At 40.1% G+C, this 25,839-nt stretch overlaps 1 protein-coding gene across 6 annotated transcripts in view; it reads right to left on the reverse strand.

Annotated features, from left to right (window-relative positions):
- The window catches only part of ESR1 (estrogen receptor 1), a 415,435-nt gene that overhangs the window by 34,348 nt on the left and 355,248 nt on the right, over positions 1–25,839 (reverse strand). For all 6 annotated transcript variants that reach the window (XM_011943764.1, XM_011943767.1, XM_011943763.1 and 3 more), the window contains one exon: positions 9,024–9,157. In XM_011943764.1, the coding sequence (XP_011799154.1) occupies positions 9,024–9,157 (134 nt within the window). The remainder of the gene's footprint in view (positions 1–9,023; positions 9,158–25,839) is intronic.

A 25,839-nucleotide genomic window follows, 5' to 3' on the forward strand; every position in this document is an offset into this window, starting at 1 on the left:
CTGGTGGTCAGATAATGTCCTTGTCATTCAGCAAAGGATCAGTCCTCAGGTAAGGACTCCTTTGTTGGGTCTCTGCAGCACTCAATGCTTACTTTCATTACAACCCTGAACTCATAATATTAAAATAATTGTTTAACTATCTTTGCCTCCTACCCAATCCAGTCCAGGGAGGAAGTGGACCTTACTCACTTTTACACGGGCAGTGCCTGGCACAGTTCCAAGCATGATCAGTGGCTCCCCTGTAGTTTGCAGAATGGGTACTTTTGTAATATACTAGAGACTTATTTTATTTTAGTGGAAATTCGATTATCTATGCCAGTGGTTTTCGAACTAGGTTCCACATGCTCCTGAGAATTAAAGATGGATTCTCATAGGTCTTTAAATTGTCTTTAAGAATTTTAAAATTGTATGTTTTTGTCTTAATGATATTCCAAAAGACACGAAGACATTAATATCAGAGTGTTCTACATCAATTACGACAATGGTTCTAAATCCTGGTCACAAATTTTAGTCTTGGGGGATGGTTTTAAACAAATGTTGATATTAAGGCACCACTCTGGGATAATTACATAGGAATCTCTGGGGGTGGGTGCTCATACAGAGATTTTTCACAAAGTTCCCCTCCCCCACGCCCCCAGATGAATTGTGTGGTCAGTCTTAAGACACACCAATCTAGATAATCCATGGAACCCTGAACTCTTTCCTAAGTAGCACATTTTTCACAGGTGCCTATGAATGCCTTAGAATCTAGCAGTTATATTTTAAGTATCTCAAATAAATACAGAACAGAAGCAAACAAAATGCATAAATGATGTGTTGCTGCCAAATCCAAATGACAGACATTGCAGCACACTGGGCGAGCAAAGGTTTTGGCACCGTTCTGAGTGCAAGCAAGTGCTGGGAGAGCCCAGTTGTGGCCATATGCTCTGCAGCCTCCAGTGTCAGATGCAAAGAGGCCAGGAGTCTGCCCCAGGCATGTTGCAAACAGCAACTTAATTACACAAAACATTGTTATTATCAGTTTTCCTTTTAGTTTGTATTTAATTTATGAATTTGTTTTGTTTTTATACTTACATAAGAGCTATAAACATTTGCAGTTTATATTTGGTGCGGTTGTCAATTTAAGTAGAAGATACCGTCATTCATATTTAAGCAACATTGGCATACTAAGAACATTTTAAGTCAGCACTGAGGGAATCAGGGGAGCATTTTTTCCTTTTGTCTTAAAATTTTTTTGAGATGGAGTTTTGCTCTTGTCACCCAGGCTGGAGTGCAACCATCTTGGCTCACTGCAACCTCTGCCTCCCAGTTCAGGTGATTTTCCTGCCTTAGCCTCCCGAGTAGTTGGTATTACAGGTGCCTACCACCATGCCCAGCTAACTTTTTGTATTTTCAGTAGAGATGGGGTTTCACTATGTTGGCCAGCCTGGTCTGGAACTCCTGACCTCAGGCGATGAACCTGCCTCAGCCTCCCAAAGCAATTTTTTCCTTTTAAACTGGGTCCATACATTATTCAAACTTAATGCCAATTTACATAATGTCTGGACTCTAGAGAAGGTAGGACAAAATGGTCATCAAATCGAGTATTTGGGAGATGGCATTCCCCTTTGTTGGCTCTCTTGAGGACACAAAACGATAGGCAGCTTCTCCTCCTGAGGTTCTGAATGTGAATGGAAAATGGCTGCTAACATCCAGAACAGTGCAAGGATTTCCCATCTTTCAACACCTGCTGCCTTTTTTTTTCACCTCCCATGAATTCACGCTAAAACTCCCTACATTTTCCCCAGGCTGCAGGCATTTGGCTGGTTTTCCCGGTTCTCAGAAGCTCCAAGAGAGCTCTGCAACAAGATGCAGGACGAAATCCACACCATTTGGGACCTGAGATGATTCTATTCACAAGAACATCTTCATCATAAGAATGCAATCTTTTAACCCGTAAGGGCAGGAGTGAAATTCTCCCGCAGAATTTCCACGCACGACTTTATGTATTACCTGCTAAGAAGAACAGAGTAATTTCTTTCATAGTGACAAAAACTAAAGCTTTGTATTTGGAGGGCATAACATAAAAAGCTCAGTAACACTCGTGTGCATCTACTGTGTGCTAGGCACGGTGCAAGACGCTTTACTAACTGGTCATTCTTTCAATTGTCAACAACAATTCTGTGAGTTAAGTATCACTATTTCTATTTTTTTTTTATATGTACAAGGTTGTTTATTTTTTTTTATTTTTATTTTTATTATACTTTAAGTTCTAGGGTACATGTGCATAACATGCAGGTTTGTTACATATGTATACTTGTGCCATGTTGGTGTGCTGCACCCATCAACTCGTCAGCACCCCTCAATTCATCATTTATATCATGTATAACTCCCCAATGCAATCCCTCCCCCCTCCCCCCTCCCCATGATAGGCCCCAGTGTGTGATGTTCCCCTTCCCGAGTCCAAGTGATCTCATTGTTCAGTTCCCACCTATGAGTGAGAACATGCGGTGTTTGGTTTTCTGTTCTTGTGATAGTTTGCTAAGAATGATGGTTTCCAGCTGCATCCATGTCCCTACAAAGGATGCAAATTCATCCATTTATAGGCTGCATAGTATTCCATGGTGTATATGTGCCACATTTTCTTAATCCAGTCTGTCACAGATGGACATTTGGGTTGATTCCAAGTCTTTGCTATTGTGAATAGTGCCGCAATAAACATACGTGTGCATGTGTCTTTGTAGTAGAATAATTTATAATCCTTTGGGTATATACCCAGTAGTGGGATGGCTGGGTCATATGGTACGTCTAGTTCTAGATCCTTGAGGAATTGCCATACTGTTTTCCATAATGATTGAACTAGTTTACAATCCCACCAACAGTGTAAAAGTGTTCCTATTTCTCCACATCCTCTCCAACACCTGTTGTTTCCTGATTTTTTAATGATTGCCATTCTAACTGGTGTGAGATGGTATCTCATTGTGGCCGTAATCCAGCATATAAACAGAACCAAAGACAAGAACCACATGATTATCTCAATAGATGCAGAAAAGGCTTTTGACAAAATTCAACAGCCCTTCATGCTAAAAACGCTCAATAAATTCGGTATTGATGGAACGTACCTCAAAATAGTAAGAGCTATTTATGACAAACCCACAGCTAATATCATACTGAATGGGCAAAAACTGGAAAAATTCCCTTTGAAAACTGGCACAAGACAGGGATGCCCTCTCTCACCACTCCTATTCAACATAGTGTTGGAAGTTCTGGCTAGGGCAATCAGGCAAGAGAAAGAAATAAAGGGTATTCAGTTAGGAAAAGAAGAAGTCAAGTTGTCCCTGTTTGCAGATGACATGATTGTATATTTATTTCTATTTTTTTATTAGGCTCAGGGAAGCAGCCCATCAAAGGACATCCGTCATCCCCCTTCTGCCAAGGAAGTGGCAGAGTTGCTTCTTTTGAATTCAGTCCTCTCTCATGACAAAGTCCATGCCATACCATGTTGTCAGGAAACTAACAGGGGACATGAGGCTTGCTTAAGGCAACACCAAAAGTTGGTAGCAGAGAAAGGCTCCAAAGTTGAGTGGCTGCCTACAGAATACAGTCAGCCAGAGAAGAGACAATGAACCACTTAATACTATGAAGTGCCATTTCTCTCAAAATAATGACAATAAGCAAGCTCCCTGGAGAGGAAGCTTGGCATTACAAAGGACTCCAGAGAGAATAGAATCCAATCTCCAATGTGACAACAATGGGCATACCTGACAATGTGTCCATGTACAATTTCCAAGGGCTGTTCCTGTCAGAAACCTTCGACTGTTGAGAATTAATGATTTTCAATGTTTACAGTCAATATGTTTAAAAAATGTTCTTTCGTCTAAATACAGGGACTCTGAATCATTGTCTTATTTCCAAACCTAAAAACATAAACGCTCCAAGTAATTGTCTAATAATATAAAGTGAGAGCAAATAATCCAGATCTGGAGAGAGCAAATAATCTTTGTGATGAGAACTTGTTATAATTAACTATGAAACAAATACTTCCTTGACCAGAGAGTGGCTTCTGATAAAAAAAAAACAGAATGGCATTGGCTTCAGCATCCTTCATTTCACGAGGGCACCATCATGGCAAGACATGCCACATTAACAAAGCATGACTAGATGGTAGACAGCAGCTGGCACTGCTTCGTGTTTATGTTTAACATATATGCTCCTGTTTGACATTCCATAGTCCCATTTTTGCTAAACACTAAAGTACACATTTTAGAGATGTTGCCATAATTCTTTCTCCTAGCTTGTTTTCTCTTAACTTTTCACCTGGGGTATTTAAATGTCTATGAATTTTGACCCGTATTCCCCTTTATTATTCCATCAATTGAAAGAGAAATGTTGTCTGAGGATCAGTTTTGGATGAACAGGTGAGCAAGGCTATAGCATTTCAAGAGCATAAGACACACCCAGGGGAACAAGTGGCCCTGCTAACTGTGATGCAGAAGCTAGCAGCACACAGAAGGCACCTGGGTAACTGGAGAAGGTTTGTGGAGTCGGGAGAGAAAGAGGACCTACGGTTGAAGAGAGGACAGAGGGCTAGAATCACGGTCTGGCTGGTTCTCCAGGGAAAGAAATAGATAAAGTTACCAGGGAGAGATGTGCATGAGGCTCTTCAGAATTAAATATATAGAACTGTGGTCAAAGGGGTTCGGAAAAGAGGTAGAAATCATTATTAAATTGAATGTGAAGGCCAAACCAAATATTTATTAGAGAGTATAGATTTTTACATATAAAGCTTTGACATATGAATTTTTCTGAGCCTTGAGGAACATTCACTGAAAGGGTGGTTTTCTGATAGAAGTGGGTTCTGAGGGGTTATGAGGCTAAGCAAAACCACGGCCCACTGATGAATGATGCGCCTACCCATGAGACTCCACAGCAGTTCACCAGTGAGTTTTCATCAAGGTCTCTCAACAGTAAGTTCCAATCACAATCAATTCTTTTCCACAGGATAAATGTTGCCCTCAATTTTCTCTAAATCTAACTATGTGGCATAATTAACAGTCTCAGGATAACAGCCATGGTGGTCTCTATTGTTGGTGTTACCCTGGAGTCCCCACATTTTTGTATTGTAAGCCTTGCTAAAGGCCTTTAAACTAAAACACTTCATTACACGGAAAAAAAGGCATGAACCTACTCCATTTAAGCCAGAGATTCTCATCGGTGATGATGATAGCTGCTGTTGACTAAGGGCCTACTGTGGTCCATGACCTGCAACAGATGCTTCATACACAATTCCCCCTTATCCACAATAACCCAAGGAGATGGGTCTTGCTTTTTTCCATTTAATAATTTGATATCATCTAGATCTGTGGAGCACTCAAGAGCATGATACATTTCAGAATGGTAAGAACAGATGGGAAAAATGAGGACTTTCCAGGTCCTCCTGGCCATGTCTAGCAAATAAGCATCTATTAAATGACTGAATGATGTAACATCTGTTGTCAGTCCACAGGCTAAATAGACTGTGAGGAATCCAAAAAAATACAAAGAGTTTATAAGGAGATTAGGAAATATATGCATAAAGAGTGACAGAAAAATCCAGGTTAACGTAAAAATGCAAAGAAAAAAACCCCACACAACAGTAACATTCTTTTTTGTATATATGGCACAAAGTCCATAGCAGGAACTCAATAAACATTGAATTATTTAATAAATGAATGAAATCAACCAACTAACCAAATGCTAGATTGTGTGGTAGTGACTCTAAGAATTGAAATAGTCTAGAGAGGAAATTCATTATGGACTGGAGTAGTGAGCTGGGCCTAGAAAAATGAGAAATATTTGAATGATATGCAGGAAAATTGAATTCCCACTGGGCAGAAGAGATACCGTGGGCAGGCCCAGAGCCTCTACCGTGGCCCCCTTTGCAGCTCCAGCTCCCATCCTTTCTCTACAGCTGCTGCTTCGTGGGCTTTTGCCTTGAGCCCATCACTTCTGTTCCGATTTGCCCTACACTTGAGCTCTGCCCAGCTAGTTCTCAGAATGTCTTGAAGTTGGCATCTTTGGATTAACCAGGAATGCCTCTGTCCTTTGGTGTGGAGTGGAAAAATAAACAATCTGTGTCCTATGGATGATTCTGGGTTTTTGCAAGCAAAGTAATAAATTATTCTAAATGGGGCAGAAATGATGACGAATATCTCCCACTCCCAAGCAGCTGTGAAGATGGCTTCCCATGGAAATTTTGGCATTGGAGAGACCCTCTCCAAACTTCCAGAAAGACATTCCGAGCAGGTCCTCACAACAACCTTTCAATTCCCCTTGTGCCTCGGCCACAAATTCGGGGCCAATATAAACCCAGCCTACTCAGACCTTGGCGACTGGGGCTCAACACAAAACCTTGGGTTCCTCCATACACTGAGGTTTTGTTTCCCAGGCGTCAGAAAGGCATCTTCTAGCTCAGGTTTCCTGAACTGTTTCCAGCTTGGCTTCTGTCAGAGATTCCTGGAGTCAGAGCCACTTGGTAATTGGTCTCATGATAGGTAAAGCTGCCCCATATCAGAGCCATGAATTGGTTGGACTTTTAGAAAAATACATATCTCCAGTTGTGGGGAAAAATTGTTGATTGTGGTATGACCACATGCTTCATATGATCCATTGCTTTTTTTATTCGAAAAAGGCTCCTAATGCTACAGCATTGTGTGTCAGAGTCTTGCCCTCTTTGATGCTGTTTTTCAGGAACAATAGGAGACACAAGGAGCCCTGCTCAGCAGCAGATCCGCTTTTCTGCGGCACAGCTCACTTTTATAGGGAAAAGAGTGGTTTCGCTTTGTACAGGGTTGAGAAACAGCTTCTGTTTGCTTACGGTTCTCCTGAGCCAGCAGTACCGTCCTTGATAGAAAAGAGGAGCTGCCAGCCACTGTGTTATCTCATGAAAAAGACAACTGTAAACTATGTCAGCATACAGTGCCTTGTATTTCTACAATAGCGTTTCTGCCCTTCAAGAGCAAAGAAGTGCACAGAAGATCCTAAGAAATAAGTGAAGGAACAAGGACGGAGTATGAAACTTTAACTAGTCTGAGAAGGAGGCAGACAGGGGCCAAATCCTGCAGTGGGAAACACAGTCTTGAGGTTTGGGTGCCAGTCTTTAATAAAATACTTTCTTGTGAGGGCTGAAAGTTTTTTCCCCCTGGGTTGTAAAAACCCTGGGTCTATGAATCCAATGTTTTGATGGCAAAAATCCTGATATTTTTTGTATAATAGTTTAAAAAATTCACTCTGTCATAGGAGCAGAAACAAAACAATAATGCAGGAAAAGTCTATATGGATCTGGAGGAAATATTTATTATTACCGAGATCAGAGCATCCACTATCTGGATCATACAACTCTGGCTAATTTTACTTCCTGTCTGGGGTACTTTTTCTTAGTAAAAGTGCGGGGTGGGGAGTCTTAACACTTAATAGGCCTGCCTTCCCTGAAGTTCCCAGATTGCCCACATGAAAGCTGTCAGCAGGACCTGGCACCATGTAGCCGAGTGGCACTGCTCCCAGAACTCTCGTCCAATAAAGAGCCATTGTGGGATCTGGACCTTACAATGTACAGGACAAATGACCAAAATGAAAAGCACAATGCACGTGAGTGGAACCAGAAACTTGAATGGAGTGGTAATCACTTCCTTAGTGCGGATCACATCATTTATCATGGGATTTCATTCTGTAATTCAGTCCTTGCCTAGTGTAATAGTACAGATTTCCATTTATCAGTTGATAAGTGAGAATGATTACTGTGATAACCATTAAGCAACACAGGTTACTAGTGGTAGTGGGGAAGAGAAGTGGAAAATTGTCATGGGAGGTGGGAAGGGATCAGCACTCATCAGAAAGAGACAAAAACATGAGAAAAGAGAAGGAAGGGCTGATTCCATTAAGCAGCACCATTCCTAGGAGTGGTGGGGAAGAAAAGTGAAAAATTGTTAGGGCAAGCGGGAAGGGATTGGCACTCATCAGAAAGAGACAAAAACACGTGCAAAGACAAGGAAGTGCTGATTCTCTCTATGTATGTGATCAATACAAGCTGAAGTTGAGCTACTGAAGAATTTGAGACTATGTCTAATGGCATAAGAAACTAAGTCAGGCCCAGGACTTCAAAATGGCTGTGATTTCTATGTGAGAATGAGGAATGAGGCACAAAATGGAGTTAGAGCCAGGGGGAAAGGTGGAGCTTAAGGGGAGCTGCTGTACAGCTGATACCCAATGTGAGCTTTAGGTCCCAGAGGCTGTAGAGCTAGAGCTTAGATCCAAATGCCAAGAGGCTGGGAGGAGTCAGTGCACTAAATCAGGCTGAACCATAGTTTCCATCTGGGTGACATAGAGTGACTCTTTCTTTATACAACAGCCAACCTCATTACATTAAAAAACAAAACAAACAAACAAACAAAAAAACAGATGTTGCTCTTAGCTAAGCTTTCTCAAGCAAATAAATACGAAGGGGTAGTAGAATTAGACTTCATAGAGCAAATGGAAAATGCTCTGTCAGCTGGACGATTTATTGCATTCCACATTCTTCTGTTTTAGAAACAGGTTTTTCTATCTCTAAGCCAACTATATTTTTAGCTAATCAGTTTTGACCAGAAACATGGTCTGTCTCAAATAACCCTCTTTCTCTACTATCTGGAGCCTGGAATTGGTCGCAATTTCTTAGCAGAGTTACTTGGTCTACTTATTTTCAGACATAATATAACCATCAACTAACATATGTCTATATACATGTACCATTTGAACAAAAACATCCTCATATCTGTGAAAGCATACAAAAATTTCAGCTCAAAGGCCATTTGATTCAATGCCAAATTACAATTTTTCATGCGTCTATTCAGCTAGCATGGTTCTACCTCTATAAGGAATCTGCAATGTTGGTAAGTTATTTTAAATGTGTGTCAGTAGTTTCTTTCTATTTATGACATTATGCCTTTGGAGTGGGTAGATTGTATCTGGTTGAAAAATACAAATAAATATTTAATCCAGCATTGAGTTTTCTCATGTTATCAACTCACCAGAATTAAGCAAAATAATAGATTTGAGGCACACAAACTCCTCTCCCTGCAGATTCATCATGCGGAATCGAGATGATGTGGCCAGCAACATGTCGAAGATCTCCACCATGCCCTCTACACATTTTCCCTGGTTCCTGTGAAAACATAGCAAAAACAAATAAAAAGATTAAAAAACAGAAAATCTTCCACAAGACATGAAAGGGTTCACATTCATAAAAATCCACTGGTTCTAAATCTTTAACAAAAAACTATCAGCCATTGTCTTCATGGAGTATGAACATTCATTTGAATTCCAGAAGGCAAAACAAAAATATAATTTCCCATCAATGAAACATTCTCATTTCAACTTCTTAGAAGAGGTAGATAGTTCAGTCCTCAAGTCTGCCATGTTAAATATGGAATTCTTCAACCTATGGGTAATTGAAAATGATGAAGATTTGGATAAATGATTTATCTAATACACGTATATTGATCTGCTACTATATTCTAGACAATGTGGTAGTTCTGGGAATAAAAACAGGGCCTCGGCTCAAGATGCTCATGGCCTTCAACTAATATAACAAGTCCTGATATATGTGTTTTGTAGTGCTTTTGAAGTACAAGAACAACTACAATAACTATGGGCTATGGTTGGGCTGAGTCCCTTGGTGTTGCAGGGGATGGTATGTAAGGATTCGCCTAGTAGATGGCATTCGAGTGGACGCTTTAAGATAATGTAGGGTTTCATCAAGCAGAGGTGCAAATGCCTCCTTGGAAGAGGGTCCTAAACATGTGAGGAGGAGCATGAAAGAACATAGAGCAGTGTGTTGGAAGTCAGGAGGTGGCAGATTAATCTGGGAAAACAGAAAAATGTCAGATCATGACATTTTTAGAAGTTCAGGCTTTTAACCTTGACATCAAGAATTTAACATTAGTAGTTGCAACTATTAAATAAGCAAACCAAAGGTTCATAACATGCAATACTTAAAAACATGTGTCTGTATCTTTTCCATAGGGTTGTTGAAGAATTTAAATGAGATACTACACACGAAAGGAATTCATTTTTTTTTTTTTTTTTTTTTTGGAGACGGAGTCTAGCTCTGTCGCCCAGGCTGGAGTGCAGTGGCGCGATCTCGGCTCACTGCAAGCTCCGCCTCCCGGGTTTACGCCATTCTCCTGCCTCAGCCTCCCGAGTAGCTGGGACTACAGGCGCCCGCCATCTCGCCCGGCTAGTTTTTTATATTTTTTAGTAGAGACGGGGTTTCACTGTGTAGCTCAGGATGGTCTCGATCTCCTGACCTCGTGATCCACCCGTCTTGGCCTCCCAAAGTGCTGGGATTCCAGGCTTGAGCCACTGCGCCCGGCCCATTTTTTTTTTTTTAATCACAGGTTGAATTTTGGCACGATGTGTTTGAGGAGGTTAGAAAGAAGTTAAAATATATTATGCATGCACAGATATAGATTTGTGAAATATATAAACAATTAAAATAAATAAATTAAAACTAAACACATTGTTTAGCACCTTGTTTTGTTTCTAGTTAATAGATCTTGGAGTTCTCCATCAACGTTTTTTGACAGCTCAATATGTTTTCACTGAACAGAATGCTAAACTTTCCTTAATCACTTCTTTCTTGGGTGACATTTTTTTCTTTTCAAGTATTTTGTTGTTAAAAACATTTCATTCAATGACTATCCTTATGTTTATGTCTTTGGATACGTGTACAGATAGCTATAGAATAAATTCTTAGAAGTAGAATTGCTAGATAAAAGGGCTTATGTATTTTAAATTTTGATAGTTCAAACATTGCTTTCAAATAGCTTATACAATAGACTGTTGATAAGAGAATATATTCGTATAGGCTTTCTCTAAACTGCCTGCTCTTGTCCTTTGCACGTATTTTTCTGTTATATGTCATTGTCACATAGATTTTTAAGAGTTCTTTAAATACTATAGTAATAAGCCATTTGTCATATGTATTTTTAATTGTTTTTCTTATGGTTTTTCTGTTTTTTCTTATGATTTTGTTTCTGGTATTTTCTTCTGCAAAACATTTAATAGAGAATTAAATTTACCGAATGTTTCATTTATGGCTCTACAGCATTACGTCTTGCTTTTAAAAGCAAAGACAAATAAAAAATTTACATATAAATATATATAACATAATAACATATAAAAATTATCTTATATTTCCTTCTAGTATACTTCCATGTTTTCATGTTTAAATTTTTGATATTCTGGGGTTTATTCATTTGTATAACAATTTTATTGAAAGATAATCACATAACATATATCATTTGCCCATTTAAAGAGTGTGAATCAATGGATTTCAGTATATTCACAATGTTGTGCAACCATTTTGGGGGATTTATTTTGGTGTAAGGTATGAGAAAAAGATCCAATTAATATTTTTTCAAGTAGCTCATTAGTTTTCCATCTTTTTCACAGACGTTCTTTTCTTTGACTTAAAAAATGTTGATTACTTCTGATATATTCATATACTTCTTACAAGTGACCTCTAAGATTAACATTATTATTTCCATTTTCCAAATGAGGGGATTAGGACTCAAAATTGTTATGTCAAATCACATTGCTTACCAACGCAAAGAAAGAATTCCAACAAGATCTTCTCTGTCTTTAATTCTTGCTCTATTTTAATTCATTCAACAAGATTTACTGAGAGCCTATTACATACCAGTCCTTATGCTCAACATTAGAGTACCAAGAAGAAAGCCATGGGCACTGTCAATAAAGAGATCTAGAATGGGAACAAGACAGACAAGGAGAAAGCCAGGTGCAAGACACAGGAAAAGGTCTAGAAAGAGAGCTTTTTGCATCTAACGTCAGTCTCCCCAGATTCAACCCATCTCAATATTGAAGCAATTGTCATCCTGTTCCCAAATAAAGTGAAATGAGGTTTTTTATGTAAAGTGCATGGAATGGAGTGTGGCACACAGTAAGGACCACCTTTAAGTATTACCTATAGATATACTGATAAATACATGGATATGTCAAGGGAGAGGTTGGCCTTTTAACTTGAAGGAGTCAGAAAAAAGCTGCCATGTGCATTTTGCTTTGCTTATGAAAATCTGGATGCATGGAAGCTCCACAGAAGCAGAGCAGGAACTTCGAGAGGTATGCTGCCCAGCGTGGGGCTGACAGAGTGCTCACGCCAAAGGCTCCACTGGCACTGAGTGGGGAGAATATACTAGAAGTGGGTTCTTCTTGTCATGGAGTTGAATTTTTTTTTTTAAGTAGTTCATCTTCTTTCTAGTGAAAAAATAAACAAGGATAGAGGAAAATGTTTGGAGGATGAAGCTTTAAAAATAACAACTCATAGCCAAAATAGAGAAATGTTCCTTTCTCAGTATAAAGTCTCTGTTTACTTAACAGACTGCACACCAGCAGGGGAGGAAGTCTCAGTGTGGGAGGGAGCCTGTGTTCACCTGCTGCGAGGAAAAGTTCAGTGCAGAAACTGAGAAAGTGGAGACTTCACAATTCTCCTTTCTTCTTGTCCTTTTTCAATCGTCTCCCATAGTTTCCCATGAAGAGCTCGTTCTTGACTCTTCCAGCAAGAGTGTATTTTTCTCAGCCTCTTCTCATTGGATATCCTGTTATTCCTAACCAGCAATTATTACTTGTCAACAACATAATGCTTGCTCTACGGCACACATTAGGAGCTGTAGACTGCACCCTCAGGGATGGTGTATACCCCAAACTCTCAATTCAGTTCTCACGTGTGTGTGTGTGTGTGTGTGTGTGCATGTGTATGTTCCTTTAGGGGATGTGGAGAGGGCTTATGTTGACTATTAATCATAGAAATATTATGATAGGAAGACCCCAGAGCCTACCTTCCATACAAACACATGTGCTTCATGTTTTGGTGGTGTGCATCTGAACTGCGAGGACTTCTGGTGGGATATTCCAAGCAATGAAGCTGCACTTTTCTAAGCAGTGCTGTTTAGAGGCTACAAGAAGTTTATCTTGATATACTCTTAAGAATAAAATCACTCTGTTTTTCAATGGGAGCAACTTAGTTGGTCTAAGCACTTTAGCGAATCCACTACTTGCATAATAAGTAAAAATTATGTACTTTGATGACTCTGATGATAGTGTTGTTAAATTATCCAAATGTTGCCTGAGTCTCAATGACTGCCAATTATGTGGTAACTATGGTCTCTCACTAGCATTTTTACAAAGTGAAAAGGCTTGCCACGTGAGCTAGTGAAAAAGTGATTTGTCAGCCTACAATCTGGCACAAATCTATGTGGACTTTGAAAATGAGATAGATACTTGTCACCTGCCTGATGCAAAGAAACTCTTCAGTGTCTACTGAGGTCATTATGCATTGTGGTCAGGGCTTCATTTTCAAAGTCTAGCCAAAATACTCTATACTAACTTCAAGGAGCAAGTCAGACTAGAGCATTTAGCTCAGTTTCAGTGGGTATGGATGGATCACTGGCATCAGAAATGGGGTGATTACCACGAATCGGGAGGTAACATGACTGTAAAAGACAAAATTAGTCTAAATCCATGAGGTGCTCCTGAGGCTGAGAAGCACGTGGGGTATGGAAAAACAAGATTTATTTTTAAAGGAAGCACACAGCTCCAGTCATAGATCAGGAGTAGTTTATCGAGCAGACCAGCCTATGACTCCCGCTGTGAGACGTGACAGCCTGCAGTGATGAACTTCTCTACGGATTATGTCAGTCTGGTTTTCAGAGCACCTCAAAATCCCCTTGTGGGGAGTCTTGTTCTGCTACTTATCCTCTTCAAATGTGGTCCATTTGCACTTAAGTAATGGGGGAAAGAACTGGACTTGACAGAGCATTTGCTCGTGGCATGTTCTGGAAGCTTCTCCTCTATAAAAATAAAAGCCTGTTTTTCAGAAGCCCTAAGGCATCTCTTCCTCCACATGGAAAATAAAGAGCTCTAATGAGGGTGTGCAGACCAAACCCTCACTTGTATATCTTCAAAAATATGCCTTACAAAATGTAAGGTTACCCATTAGCATCTCTTCGTATAAAAGGAAACTGATAAATGGAAACTGAGAAAACCTAGGGGATCAACATAAGACATTTAATTTAGCTGTCCTGAAAAAAAGTACAATATGATTTTTAAAAGGTAACAAATTAAGATGCTATTCAAAATCAATAGTGGCAAGATTGGATGTATTTAAAGAGCTTCTTTATCTTCAACACTACAGAATCTCTCAGCATGTGCTCAAAATGCTGAGACTCCATAAATATTTATATGATCAAGAGGTTTACATATGCAGCTCTGAAGTATGGAAGAAAGTGATGAAGATGGAAATTGTAAGTGATATATCTTGAAAGATGCAAAATTTAAAATGAAAGTTGTTGAGACTCTTGAGTCCAGCTGCCTGGGTTCAAACCTTGATGCCACTATTTACTAACTTTGTGACCTTGAACTAATTACTTTCTGTGTGTCTGAATGAGTAGATAGACAGAAACACCACATTGTACTGTCAGTTGCAATTAAGCCATTGGGATTTGATGGTTGTTTGATACAGCAGTTAGCCCACGTAAATTAAAAAAGAAATTGGTACTGGAAGTGAATACTGCCATGAAAAATGTTTACTTCCTAACGCCAGGTAGGAAGAAAACATAGCAAGCTAGGGAGCCCTGTTACAACATTGCAAACTATCTGCTCTTAAAGAACTTGGCAGGTAGACTACATGCCTGGGGAGGTGGTCAGAATGAGACCCATAGTGTGTAGTGGACACTCTGGCAGCCATTAGTAAGGTGTTGCAAGAAAGACGTGAGATTGGGCAAGAACTGAATGGTTCTCAAGCAAAAATGGAAGGGAATGGAGCAAGATCAAAGATAAATGGCCTTATAAGATTGGAAGAACCAACAGTTTTTGGCCATGAAATAGTAAGAGATGAAATGTAAAAGGGTCTTGAGCATGGAAGGCCAAGTAAAACTTCTTTGTTTACAAAGTGACTCCATCTTGTGGCAAAGGGTGACAGCAGAAGGGTATGTCCTCACCATCCAAACTGATTATTTCAAGTAGTCTCAAGCGAGTCACCATTAAGTCACGAGGGAAAGCCTGAAGCACTAAGAGGCGAATAAGAATATCAGGCTCGTTGGCGAGGACATGAGGAAAAGCGAACCCTGGCACACTGTTGTTGAATATGTAAATTACTAAAACCATTATGGAAATACTACAGAGGACCCCGCCCAAAATTAGAAATATAATTGTCATTTGATCCAATAATCCCACTACTGGGTATATATCCAAAGGAGAGGAAATCAACATGTTGAAGAGATATCTGCACTCCCAAGTTCATTGTAGCATTATTCGCAATAGCCAAAATACGGAATCAACCTGGGTGACCATCAGCAGATGAGTAGAAAAAAGAAAATGTGGAATATACGTAAAATGGAATGCTATTCACCCTTTAACAAGAAGGAAATCCTGTCATTCGCAACAACATGGATGAACTCAAAGGACATTATGTTAGACATTGCTCCCAAATGACCAAAGGGCTATAAGAAATGTAATTCTATAGCACCCTGCTTTAGAGATTTGAATCATTTCCAACTGGCATGATTAGTAAAGTAACAAATAGTATGTAGCATTTAATGTGAGTCTCAAAACGTTGACTGAGTGAGGAGGAAAGAAATTTGAGGAATTTCCAGGAAGATTAAATGGTATCAGAAAGGCCAAGAGGTGGGAGAAGAGAAGGCCTGTTCAGGGAATATTGAGTAATCTAGCTGGTAGAGTTTGCTATTTGTAAAGACAGAAACTGGCAAAGAGGGCTGAGTCAGACTGTGAAGAGTGGTTAATAAAAGGCTCCTGAGATGAAACGGGAGACAATGTGTAAGGGAAGACCATTAAGAGCTTACCAGTGGGTGACACGATCATGTAAACACTTTTGTTGTGACTAATTTGGCATCAGTGCACAAAGGAGAGTGGGGGAGAGAGAAGAGTCTGGAAGAGACGGCAGGTAGGAGGAAGGGGAGAGAAGACATGAGACAGCACCGTGGTGATAAAGAGAAATCAGGGCTGTTCTGAAAATCCTTTGTTGATCTGAAGGAAAAATCAACAGATTTCGGTGAATGATCCTCGGTGTTGGCAATGAGGAAGGATTTCAAGACTCCTCTGGAACTGTATGTTAGGATGGATGAAAAGATGATAAAAGAAAGTGAGAAATTAGCAGAAAGAGGGAAATTCAGAGATTTGTCATTTGCTAGTAGAAGAAAACAACTTCCCTCAAAAATGATTGAGCTAAAATTTCACGAGACTAAGTCAAGACGACAACAGAAAATTGATAATGTGGGTCTGAAACTTGAGAAAGGGACAGCGCTAAACATATCAATTTGATGATTTTTTTTTTCACTTACTAAGAGTGGGCATCTTTTCAAATAAACTTGTTAAAATGTACCTCATCCTTTAAATGGGTGCCTGGTATTTCACTGTGTTCATATGTATTTAAGGGCTCTTATTATAGGCATTTATATTATTTCTAATTTTCAGCTACAACAAACAATGTGCAATTATTCCCATACATATATTTTCTACACTTACAAAAGTATGCAGAAAAAAATCCTTACACTACAATAGCAGAATCAAGGGGTATAAACATTTAACCATTTACTAAGTATTGCCAAAACGCCTTCCAAAAAGGTTATACCAATTTACACTGCCCCCATGAAAGCATAAAATATCTGGAAATACATATTTTGGAGATATCTGAATAGAAATCATTGAAACTGGAAAAGCGAGTGAGTTCACTAGGGAAGAGAGAGACAGAGACAGAGAGAAAGAAGGAGAGAGAAAGAGAGATGAAGAGAGAAACAGATTGAGAGAGAGAAAAGAGGGAGAGAGAGATTGATAGAAAGAGAGGGTGAGAGAGAGGAAGAGAGATTAAGAGAAAGAGAATGGGAGAGAGACTGAGGAAGAGAAAGATTGAGAGAGAGGGAAAGAGAAAGAGAGATTGAGGGAGAGAAAGATTGAAAGACAGAGGGAGAGAGCAAAGGAGGAAGGGGCGAGAAAGTGGCAGAGGGAGGCAATTTGGGAGCGACAGCATCTCCAGCATGAGAGGACAAGGTGGAACCAATCAGGAGGACAGATGGTTGAACGGTCAGAGGTGTGGCTGGACAAGAGCAATCAAGATGTTGAATGTCGGAAGGTCTAAAGGAAAAGATGGTAGAATGAGACAGACTAAGGGAGGGACTGAGTGAGGGAGGGAAGGAGAGAGTAATGAAAACAGATGAGAGCAGAATCAATATCATCACAGGACAGAAAACCTTTTTGTAACTCAAAGATATGAGAAGAAATAAATGTGAATGCAGAAATTCTGAGAGGTTAATTCTTTAGTAAACAAATGTGATATTATTTGCAGAGAATATGGGAAGGTAGCCTGAGGCTGGAGCCTCCAGGAGCTCAGAAGCATCGGTGAAAGCTGCTAGGGCCCTGGATGGGCTAAGGCACAAACTCCTCAGCAATGCCCTTGGGTTTCTGGCCCTTGTCCAATCTCTTCAAGTCCATTTCTTACTGACCACCTTGCAGTTTATACTGCAGGATACTTGTGAACAAAGGCAAGTTTTCCAGAACACCTGCCCGTGCTGTCTGCTTGGATCACCACTGCCCACCCCAAAGATGTGTCCTTCTCATCTTTCAAGGCACAGACTGGGTCCAGGGAAACTTCTCGGCAGTTCCACTATGCCCTACTCTTCCCTCCTTTGTGTTATATGCTTTTTCTCTGTGCTGTGAGACTGTCCTTTATATCATACTTTTTCTGTAAAAGACCACAGGGCAACTATTTTAGGCTTTGTGGGGCCATTACAGTCTCTGCGGCATCTACTCAACTCTGATGTGTGTGTGTGTGTGTGTGTTTTGTGTGTGGTTTTTTTTTTTTTTTTTTGAGACAGTGTCTCGCTCTGATGTTTTAATGCAAAAGCAGCTGTGAACAAAATGTAACCAATGATTATGACTGTATTTATTTATTTATTTTGTAAATAAATAAAACTTTATTTACAAAAGCAGTAACAGGCCAAATTTGTCCTATCGCCTACACTTGGCCCACCCCTGCCTTCTATCACTGTTCTACATTCAGTGAGTTTACTGAGCACTGATAAAGTGCAGATGTGTGTCCCCTCCAAATCTCACATTGACATTTGATCGCAGTGCTGGAGGTGGGGCCTGGTGGGAGGTGTTCGGGGTGGATCCCTTACAGCTGGTTTGGTGCCATCCTTCCATAATGAGTGAGTTCTTCCTCTTTCAGTTTACGGGAGAGCAGGTTGTTTAAGGAGCCTGGAGTCTCTCTTGCTCTCTCCTTTGCCATGTGAAACGTCTGCTGTCTCTTTGCCTTCCACCATGAGTAAAAGCTTCCTCAGGCCTCACCAGAAGTAGATGCTGGCGCCATGCTTGCACAGCTTGCAAAACCCTGAGCCAAATAAAACCTCTTTTCTTTATAAATTACCTGCCATCAGGTATTCCTTTACAGCAGCATAAAATGGACTAACACAAGCCCCGACCACAGCCCCTGCTAGTTGGTAAGAATATAGTAAAGACCAGGATAGCAATGTGTCTTTCTCAAAAGGAGCTTACAACATATGTGGGCAGAAGATAATTTTTAAAACACAAAATAAAAAAAAAGAAACAAAGTTGTAATTAGGGTATGAAGGGAAATGCATGGTATTTTAATATGCTATGGTAGTGAAAACCAGGGACCCTCTGTGGAAGAGAAGTTTGAAATGGTGAGGGACATCCACGTGGACCTTAGCAAATTGTGGACCTGGAGCTCAGAGAAACGCTGGGGTCTAGAGAAGCAGCTTTGGGGGTTGACAAGGGAGACTACCTGAGTGCACAGAGGGAGAGGAGAGATGGCATCTTGGGGGAAGACAGCCTAAGAGAAAGATGATTCTGCAAAAGACACACAGAGCAGGGGGAGGTAGAAGAAAGCACCAAGGAGGAGGGGTGTCCCAGGTCAAGAGGAGGCATCAATTGTGTTGGTGTCTAAAGAAGTCAAGGAAGAGAAGCATGGATTGAAGACCAGACTGAGATCCTATCCAGTTTTTTGTTTTTGTTTTTATTTGTTTGTTTGTTTTTGTTTTGTTTTCAGCAGTGTTGGGCAGCCTGGGGATGGAAGTGAAGAAAGTAGACAGTGGATGTGGCTCAAGGTGGATGACTGACTCTCTAGGTATGGAGAAAACTTGAGGGCACAGAAATTCTAGAAGGTAGTCTTGCAGTGACTTATTATGGGGCTTAGGATGAAACCAGAGGAAAATGAAATCACAAAACTGTTTATGATAAAAGAATAGAAAGTATTATAGTAAGTATCAAAGACCAAGTAGGCTCAGAAGGAACAAGGGGTGGAAGAAGTGGAGGCTACAGAGATTACAGTCCTAGAGAGGGAGCTTCTAATCTAAGATACTGCTGGTAGTAGAGTTCCTGAAGGTGGCATCTACTCTACTCTACATCTACTCTACTAATGCAGAGGTAAAACTAAATAATGGAAATGTAAAAGCTTAAGAACGCTGAGACCACAGTGTCTATCCTTATAACAAAGCACAATATTAAACAAACAGTTGACTGACAATTGACAAAAGGCCTATTTTGAAAAATTACCCAGGACTCACTTGTTTCTGCTCTTCAATGACCTCCCAACTTTGAGGTGTTTTCCTCTGCCGATGATTCTGAACAAATGCAATGATCTGAAGGTTACAAGAATGGGATTGATGATCTCACCAGAAGGACAGCATGTCTCTCTCATGCCCAACCTTCCTTCTGCCCACCTGTCAACACGCAAAGCCAATGGCCTTGGACAAAACTCTATGTTTAGATGTTAGTGTTCTTTAACTGTTGTGAGCTACAGGTCAAGGCAAATGGGCTAAAAATATATCATGATAACCCGCAAAAATGTCATTCCTCTTAGAGAAGGCAGTATTTAGATAGAAAATTAAAGAAAAAATGGAAGAAAATTAAAACAAATAAGAGAAATTTTTAAGATATGGCCAGAGGATCATCATCTTAGAGTTATTCTGAAAAAATAGAGATAAAAACCATGTTGCATGATTCATTTAGAGGGATTGTATTTCAAGTGGAAATGACTTTTGGTCCATTAACTTAAGAACGGTTGGTATGAGACTGAAAGCCAATCTATCTTCCCTGAGAGTTTGAAGAATAAATGCACGGAGCAATTTAGCAGCAGTTTAGAAATGTAAAGTTCTCAGAAGGCATGTTCCCAGTCAAGCAGACCTTGCTGAAGAAACTGGGAAGTATGATTGCAGGAAAAAAATTTCAGTTCCCCGCTTTTCCTAGCTTAAATCCATATTTCACTTTGTTGCTATTGCTGTCTTTTTAAAATTTGGAACATAAAGGAATCTATGAAAGGAAGCCGACCAACAGTGGTGCCCAGTGGATAGATTTCCAGTGAAATGGGGAGACAAAAGCAAAAAGGATTCTTTTTGTGTAAAGAAGTCCATACTTGTTGAAAACAAAGAAAGGAGTGAGTATTTCTCTCAGGCAGTATCATCAGAGTTTTTTGAGATTGAGACAGAAAAGTCATTCTCTTTCAGAGACCTGCCTTGTGGAGGCATTAAATCCCTTACTACTACGGGGTGGAAGTGGCTGTTACACATCAGCAGGTCATCCACACACATCTATTTCCACTTCCAAACCCTCGTAGGATGAAGGCCCTCCCAGGGTCCTCTAATCACATCCCTGGCACAAAGCCAAGAGGAACCTCACTCTCTCTTCCTCCCTCTTTTTTTGCAGCCTCCACAGGTGAACCTCAGCTTTACAAGAGTCACTATGAGCCTGCCTCCAAATCCTGGTGACAGAGGACAGTTAATTGATACACCCTTTACTCACCCAGAAGAATTCACACCCTCTCCATTTATGCTGGTGCAAATGGTTATTGCGGAAATTACAGAGGAAATGTTAGATTGACCTATGGAAAAGACATGTCTGGACTTGAGCTTGAATCATGTAGTCATATTATGTCCAATTGTCTTTCTTAAGCTGTCTGTCACACAGGAGTAAGACTCCATGCTACCCCTTGCTATTTACTTTTTTCACATCAGGGAGCTGATAGCCAAAAGAGTTCTTAAGCCAAGAACTCTTTATATATTTTCTTTTATATATTTTCTAATAAATAGAACAAGCCTTAACATGTCCTCTTTTCATATACTTTTGGGTGCTAAAGTGGTAAGAAAGGAGGTTAGAGTTGGTTATTACAGATGCTTCTGTCAGAATGTGTAAAACACACTTCTGGGTTTGAATGGTTTGCCAAAGGGAGATGGAATTCTACACTTCTATAGATAATGATCCACTTAAGTTTGCTTGTTCAGTTTATACAGTTTAAGAGCTAAAGTAAGTCCCTGGAGGAAAATTCTCTAATGGTTGTGCCTACTCAAATATCCAGCTGAAAGGAGATTCAATCAATCTTTTAAAATGCCCACATCAAATATATACCGTTGGGAAGAATACCACAGTTATTCACTTTTTGTTTAAATGTTTTGGAATTACACAGACACAGCAATCACAAAGTTTGTCTCCGCTCTTCTTAGATGAACAGATCCTGTTAACTGAAATGAAGGCAAATGAATGAATGGAGTTCTATGTTACATATCTGAGAGCAGAGTCTCTATTTTTGATACACCGACCATTGTTTCTCTGTAAAAAAATACAATTAATACTTCATCTGCTCATCAACTCAGTTCTAGTTGAATACTACGTTTTAGTCCATTGTATATGGCAGACTTTATGTTAGGCACAAAGGACATAAAGATTCACCGATTCCTTCACACAGTAAATATTGAGTTGGAATCTCGTATGTTCCAGGCATTGAGTTAAGTGCTGAAGGTTTAACAGTGAGCCACACAGACACAGTTTTGCCTTCCTGCAGGGTACAGTTTAGTCAGGAAGCAGATATTAAACACACACATACACTCACAATGATAAAATAAAATAAAGCTGTTAATTTGATAAATGCCGAGAAGAAAAAGAATGGGGCTTATGAGAGAGTACAACAAGGGGTGCAACTTAAACGAGGGGGCAGGAGGGTATCTGAGAAGCCCTCTGGGAGGGAGTGATTTTTTTTTTTTTTGAGATGGAATCTCACTCTGTCTCCAGACTGGAGTGCAGTGGCATGATCTCAGCTCACTGCAATATCCGCCTCCCCGGTTCAAGCGATTCCCCTGCCTCAGCCTCCCTAGTAATTGGGACCTCGGGCATGTGCCATCATGCCCAGCTAATATTTTTTGTACTTTTAGTAGAGACAGGGTTTCACCATGTTGGCCAGGATGGTCTTGATCTCTTGACCACATGATCCGCCCACCTCAGCCTCCCAAAGTGCTGGGATTATAGGTGTGAGCCACTGAGCCCAGCTGAAGGACTGACATTTAATCTCAAACTAAATAATTAGGAATTAGCCAGGAAAAAAAGTTGAGGGGAGTGTGCCAAGAAGAGAGACATGCATGTGGGCCTTGGAAGCCAAAAATAATAATAGTAATAATAATAATAATAATAATAATGCTTGAGGAGTCGGAGAAGCTGAAAGAAGGTTGACATCCTGGAACCCTGTGACCCCAGGCACAGTGGCCCTGGATGAGGCTGGAGAGCTGGGATCACACAGTGGCCACAGGCCACAGCAAGAGGTCTTAATTCCCCCAGCAGAGCGACATAAGAGCAGTTTTCAGAGAGGAGGGACCAAGATTTGTGTTTCTCTTATTCTTTTCTTAAAATGTTTATAAATGTATAGAGTACAAATGCAATGTTGTTACATGTATAGATTGCTTAGGGGTCAAATCAGGGCTTTCATGTATTCATGGATTTATATTTTTCTCTGCCCTCAAGGAACTCACAGGGGAAATTTCCTTAAGTCTCTATAGCAGGATGAAAAGAAAATTCACATTTCTTAACCTGGCAAAGCTCTTGTGCACACAAAACCAAAACAAAATGCACCATACAATGTTTAGGGTCTATCACGGCCATTGACATGCCTGAAGTAAAGACAATGCCTTTCTTTCCCTCTTCCTCTTATAAATAACCTTAATCCACTTACTATCCTTTCAATGACTCTTTTCCAATACAGAGTGTTGGAATTCCAATAACTAAACTAATGACCTAGGAATTTTCATGTTGACTTCTCACAGGAATTCCAATCATTCACTTGTTAGAATTGATCAAGTTCTTACTAGGTCCTAAGCACTTTGCTACTTAGTGAAGGTCCCTTACTTTCCATGAGCTTTCAGTCAAGCAGAGGCAAATATGAGACAAGAGACATGGACAAGGTAATCTCCAATTGTAGTATTTACTAGAAAATAAAACAGAGAGTAGCAAGTAGGGGGCAATTTTAGTTTCCTTGTGGTTGAGGGGGTAGCATTGAAATGAAGGCCTGAGTGACAAGATGCTTGGAGATATTCCAGACTTCATTTTTAAAAGAGAAAATTTTAAAGTGTTCTTCATGAGGGTAAGAGGTGGTTATTTTCATGGTTGGTTCCAAGGTTAGGAAAAAGTGTCCTAGTTTTGAAATCCAGTAAGGGAGACCAACAGATGCAAAGCATTGTGCCAAACAATGCAAGAAACTTGCAATGAAAAAGTAGAATTAAAAGTGGCCTAAACATTCCCTTCCTCTTAGAATCACCAGCCTTTTCATGCTGAATTTGGAGTTGCAGCTGTCAGGAGAGTAATGCTACCCGTGGAAGCCAGTTCACAAACAAGGTCTGTGAGCAGAGTCAATGGAAGATGGCAGGACTTCTCAGCCCACATTCAAAACAATCAATCTTGTTTTATTAAATACACCCTTCTTTTAATATTACAACTCATTGGCAGTTCTTTTGTCTCTTTCTTTCTTATTTTGTCCTCTTTTACTTGGACAATCTTTGCCTTGAGTTCACCATATAATTTCTACTTTCTAACATCATTTCATGCTTCTCAATCTCTTCTAACCTCACTCAATAAAATAGGGTGAATATGCAACCACCAAGTTAAATACTAGTTTGTTTCTTGAAACTCTTGCATATAAGTACTGATTTAGAAGTGCACTTTAATTTTTTTCTTTTGATTATGCTAAAATCTGAAAAGTGCAATGATTTGGCACTGTGCAGCAATAGGTAGCATTCATTATGTAAGTAGTAACAGGCGCTGGGACCAGCAAGGAGCAGGCTTTTGTTCCTGACCCCACTCTGTTAATATATGGTCTGCAACCTTGGAAAAATCACCTAACCTTTCCGTAATTCCATTTCCTCATATGCAAACAGAGAGGTTGGATCAAATCACTGGTTTTCAACCTATTTTTGGAAGTGGGATCCTCTTAATAAATGAAATTATATGTGATGCTGCAATTATAAAACAGAATCAATGTCCTCTGCTCTAGAAGAATTGGAAGGGTGTCCAAAGACCCACTTCCTCTGCCTTCTTTCAAGGCAACTCCTCAGCCGCTTCCACGAAAAGTCCCACAGGGCACAACTTGAAAACTACTGGCCTAAGTCTCAGATGTGATTCCAGTTCTAAAATAATGATTCAGTGACTTTTTAAGTGCAAATAGGACAATAAGAGGCTCCCAAATGATCAAATGCAGAATTAACATTTTGTAGACTTACTAACTTCAACAAGAAGGTAAAAGGGTTCACTCTTTTTCTTTAATTACTAAGATCCGCTTCTGGTGACCAGACTTCTTAAAATACTGTTATTTTTTTCTTCGTCTCAGCACCAACTTCAAAGGTTAGGCGATTCAGCTCCACCACCAACACTAAGAACAGTAATATAGTACCAATGAAAGCTAACCTTTATTGAGTTCTTACTCGGTGCTAATAAGCATAGTCTCAGTACTAGATATCTAATCACTACAACTTCATGAGAAAGGTACTGTTGTAATAGAAAAAAAAAAAAACTGAGGCCCAGAGAGATTACATGACTATGCAAAATCACATTGTAGTTGGTGGCAGACCTCCACACTTCTAATAGTGTGGAGAACACTGACAGTCTGGCTGCAGAGTCTTGTGTCTCTAGTCTCTGCTATGCCTGATCTCATGTTGCCCAACCCTCTAAGAGGCCTCTCTGGGACTCCCCTAACTCCAGTGGATATGAAGACAGTGTGGAGTACCATGCCCTGGTTGATTCTCACGTTGTTCCTACACTGAGGCTTTGAAAGTTGCTACAACTCTTTATTCCACAGGTTGCAAAGTCTTTTCAATGGCCAAGTGCATGGTACCAGTCCTTGGTACCTTGCCAAGTGCAAGATTTGGCAGCTTGGTACCAGGTTCATCAATTAAAGATTCTACTGCTCTTGCATCTTCTTCCCATGCCCCTGTAGTGAGCCATTCATCTGTTCACAGTTAAGTATCCCTTCTGCTTCTCCATGTACCATTCCACACTGCCACTTCTTCCAAGATTAAGACTGGGTTAACATGCACCCACAGACAGCATTTATTACCTCTACCTCTCTCACTTGGCAGTTATCTAATTTATACTGATACAAGCCTTACATGTTTATGTAACTGTTTTCCTTTCTTCCAATAGATTACATACTCTTAGATAACAGCACTGAGTCATGTTTTTCCCTATATCCCTAAAGCCTAGGGTGATGGTTAATATTGAATGTCAACTTGATTGAATTGAAGGATGCAAAGTATTATTCCCGGGTGTGTCTGTGAGGGTGTTGTCAAAGGAGATTAACATTTGAGTCAATGGACTGGAAGATGGAGATCCATCCTCAATCTGGATGGGCACCATCTAAACAGCTGCCAGCATGGTTAGGACAAAAGCAGGCAGAGGAACATGGAAGGACTAGACTGGCTAAGTCTTCTGGCATCCATCTTTCTCCTGTGCTGGACGCTTCCTGCCCTTGAACATTAGACTCCA

This window comes from Colobus angolensis, unplaced genomic scaffold, assembly GCF_000951035.1.
Source record: "Colobus angolensis palliatus isolate OR3802 unplaced genomic scaffold, Cang.pa_1.0 Scaffold221, whole genome shotgun sequence".
Lineage (NCBI taxonomy): Eukaryota > Metazoa > Chordata > Mammalia > Primates > Cercopithecidae > Colobus > Colobus angolensis.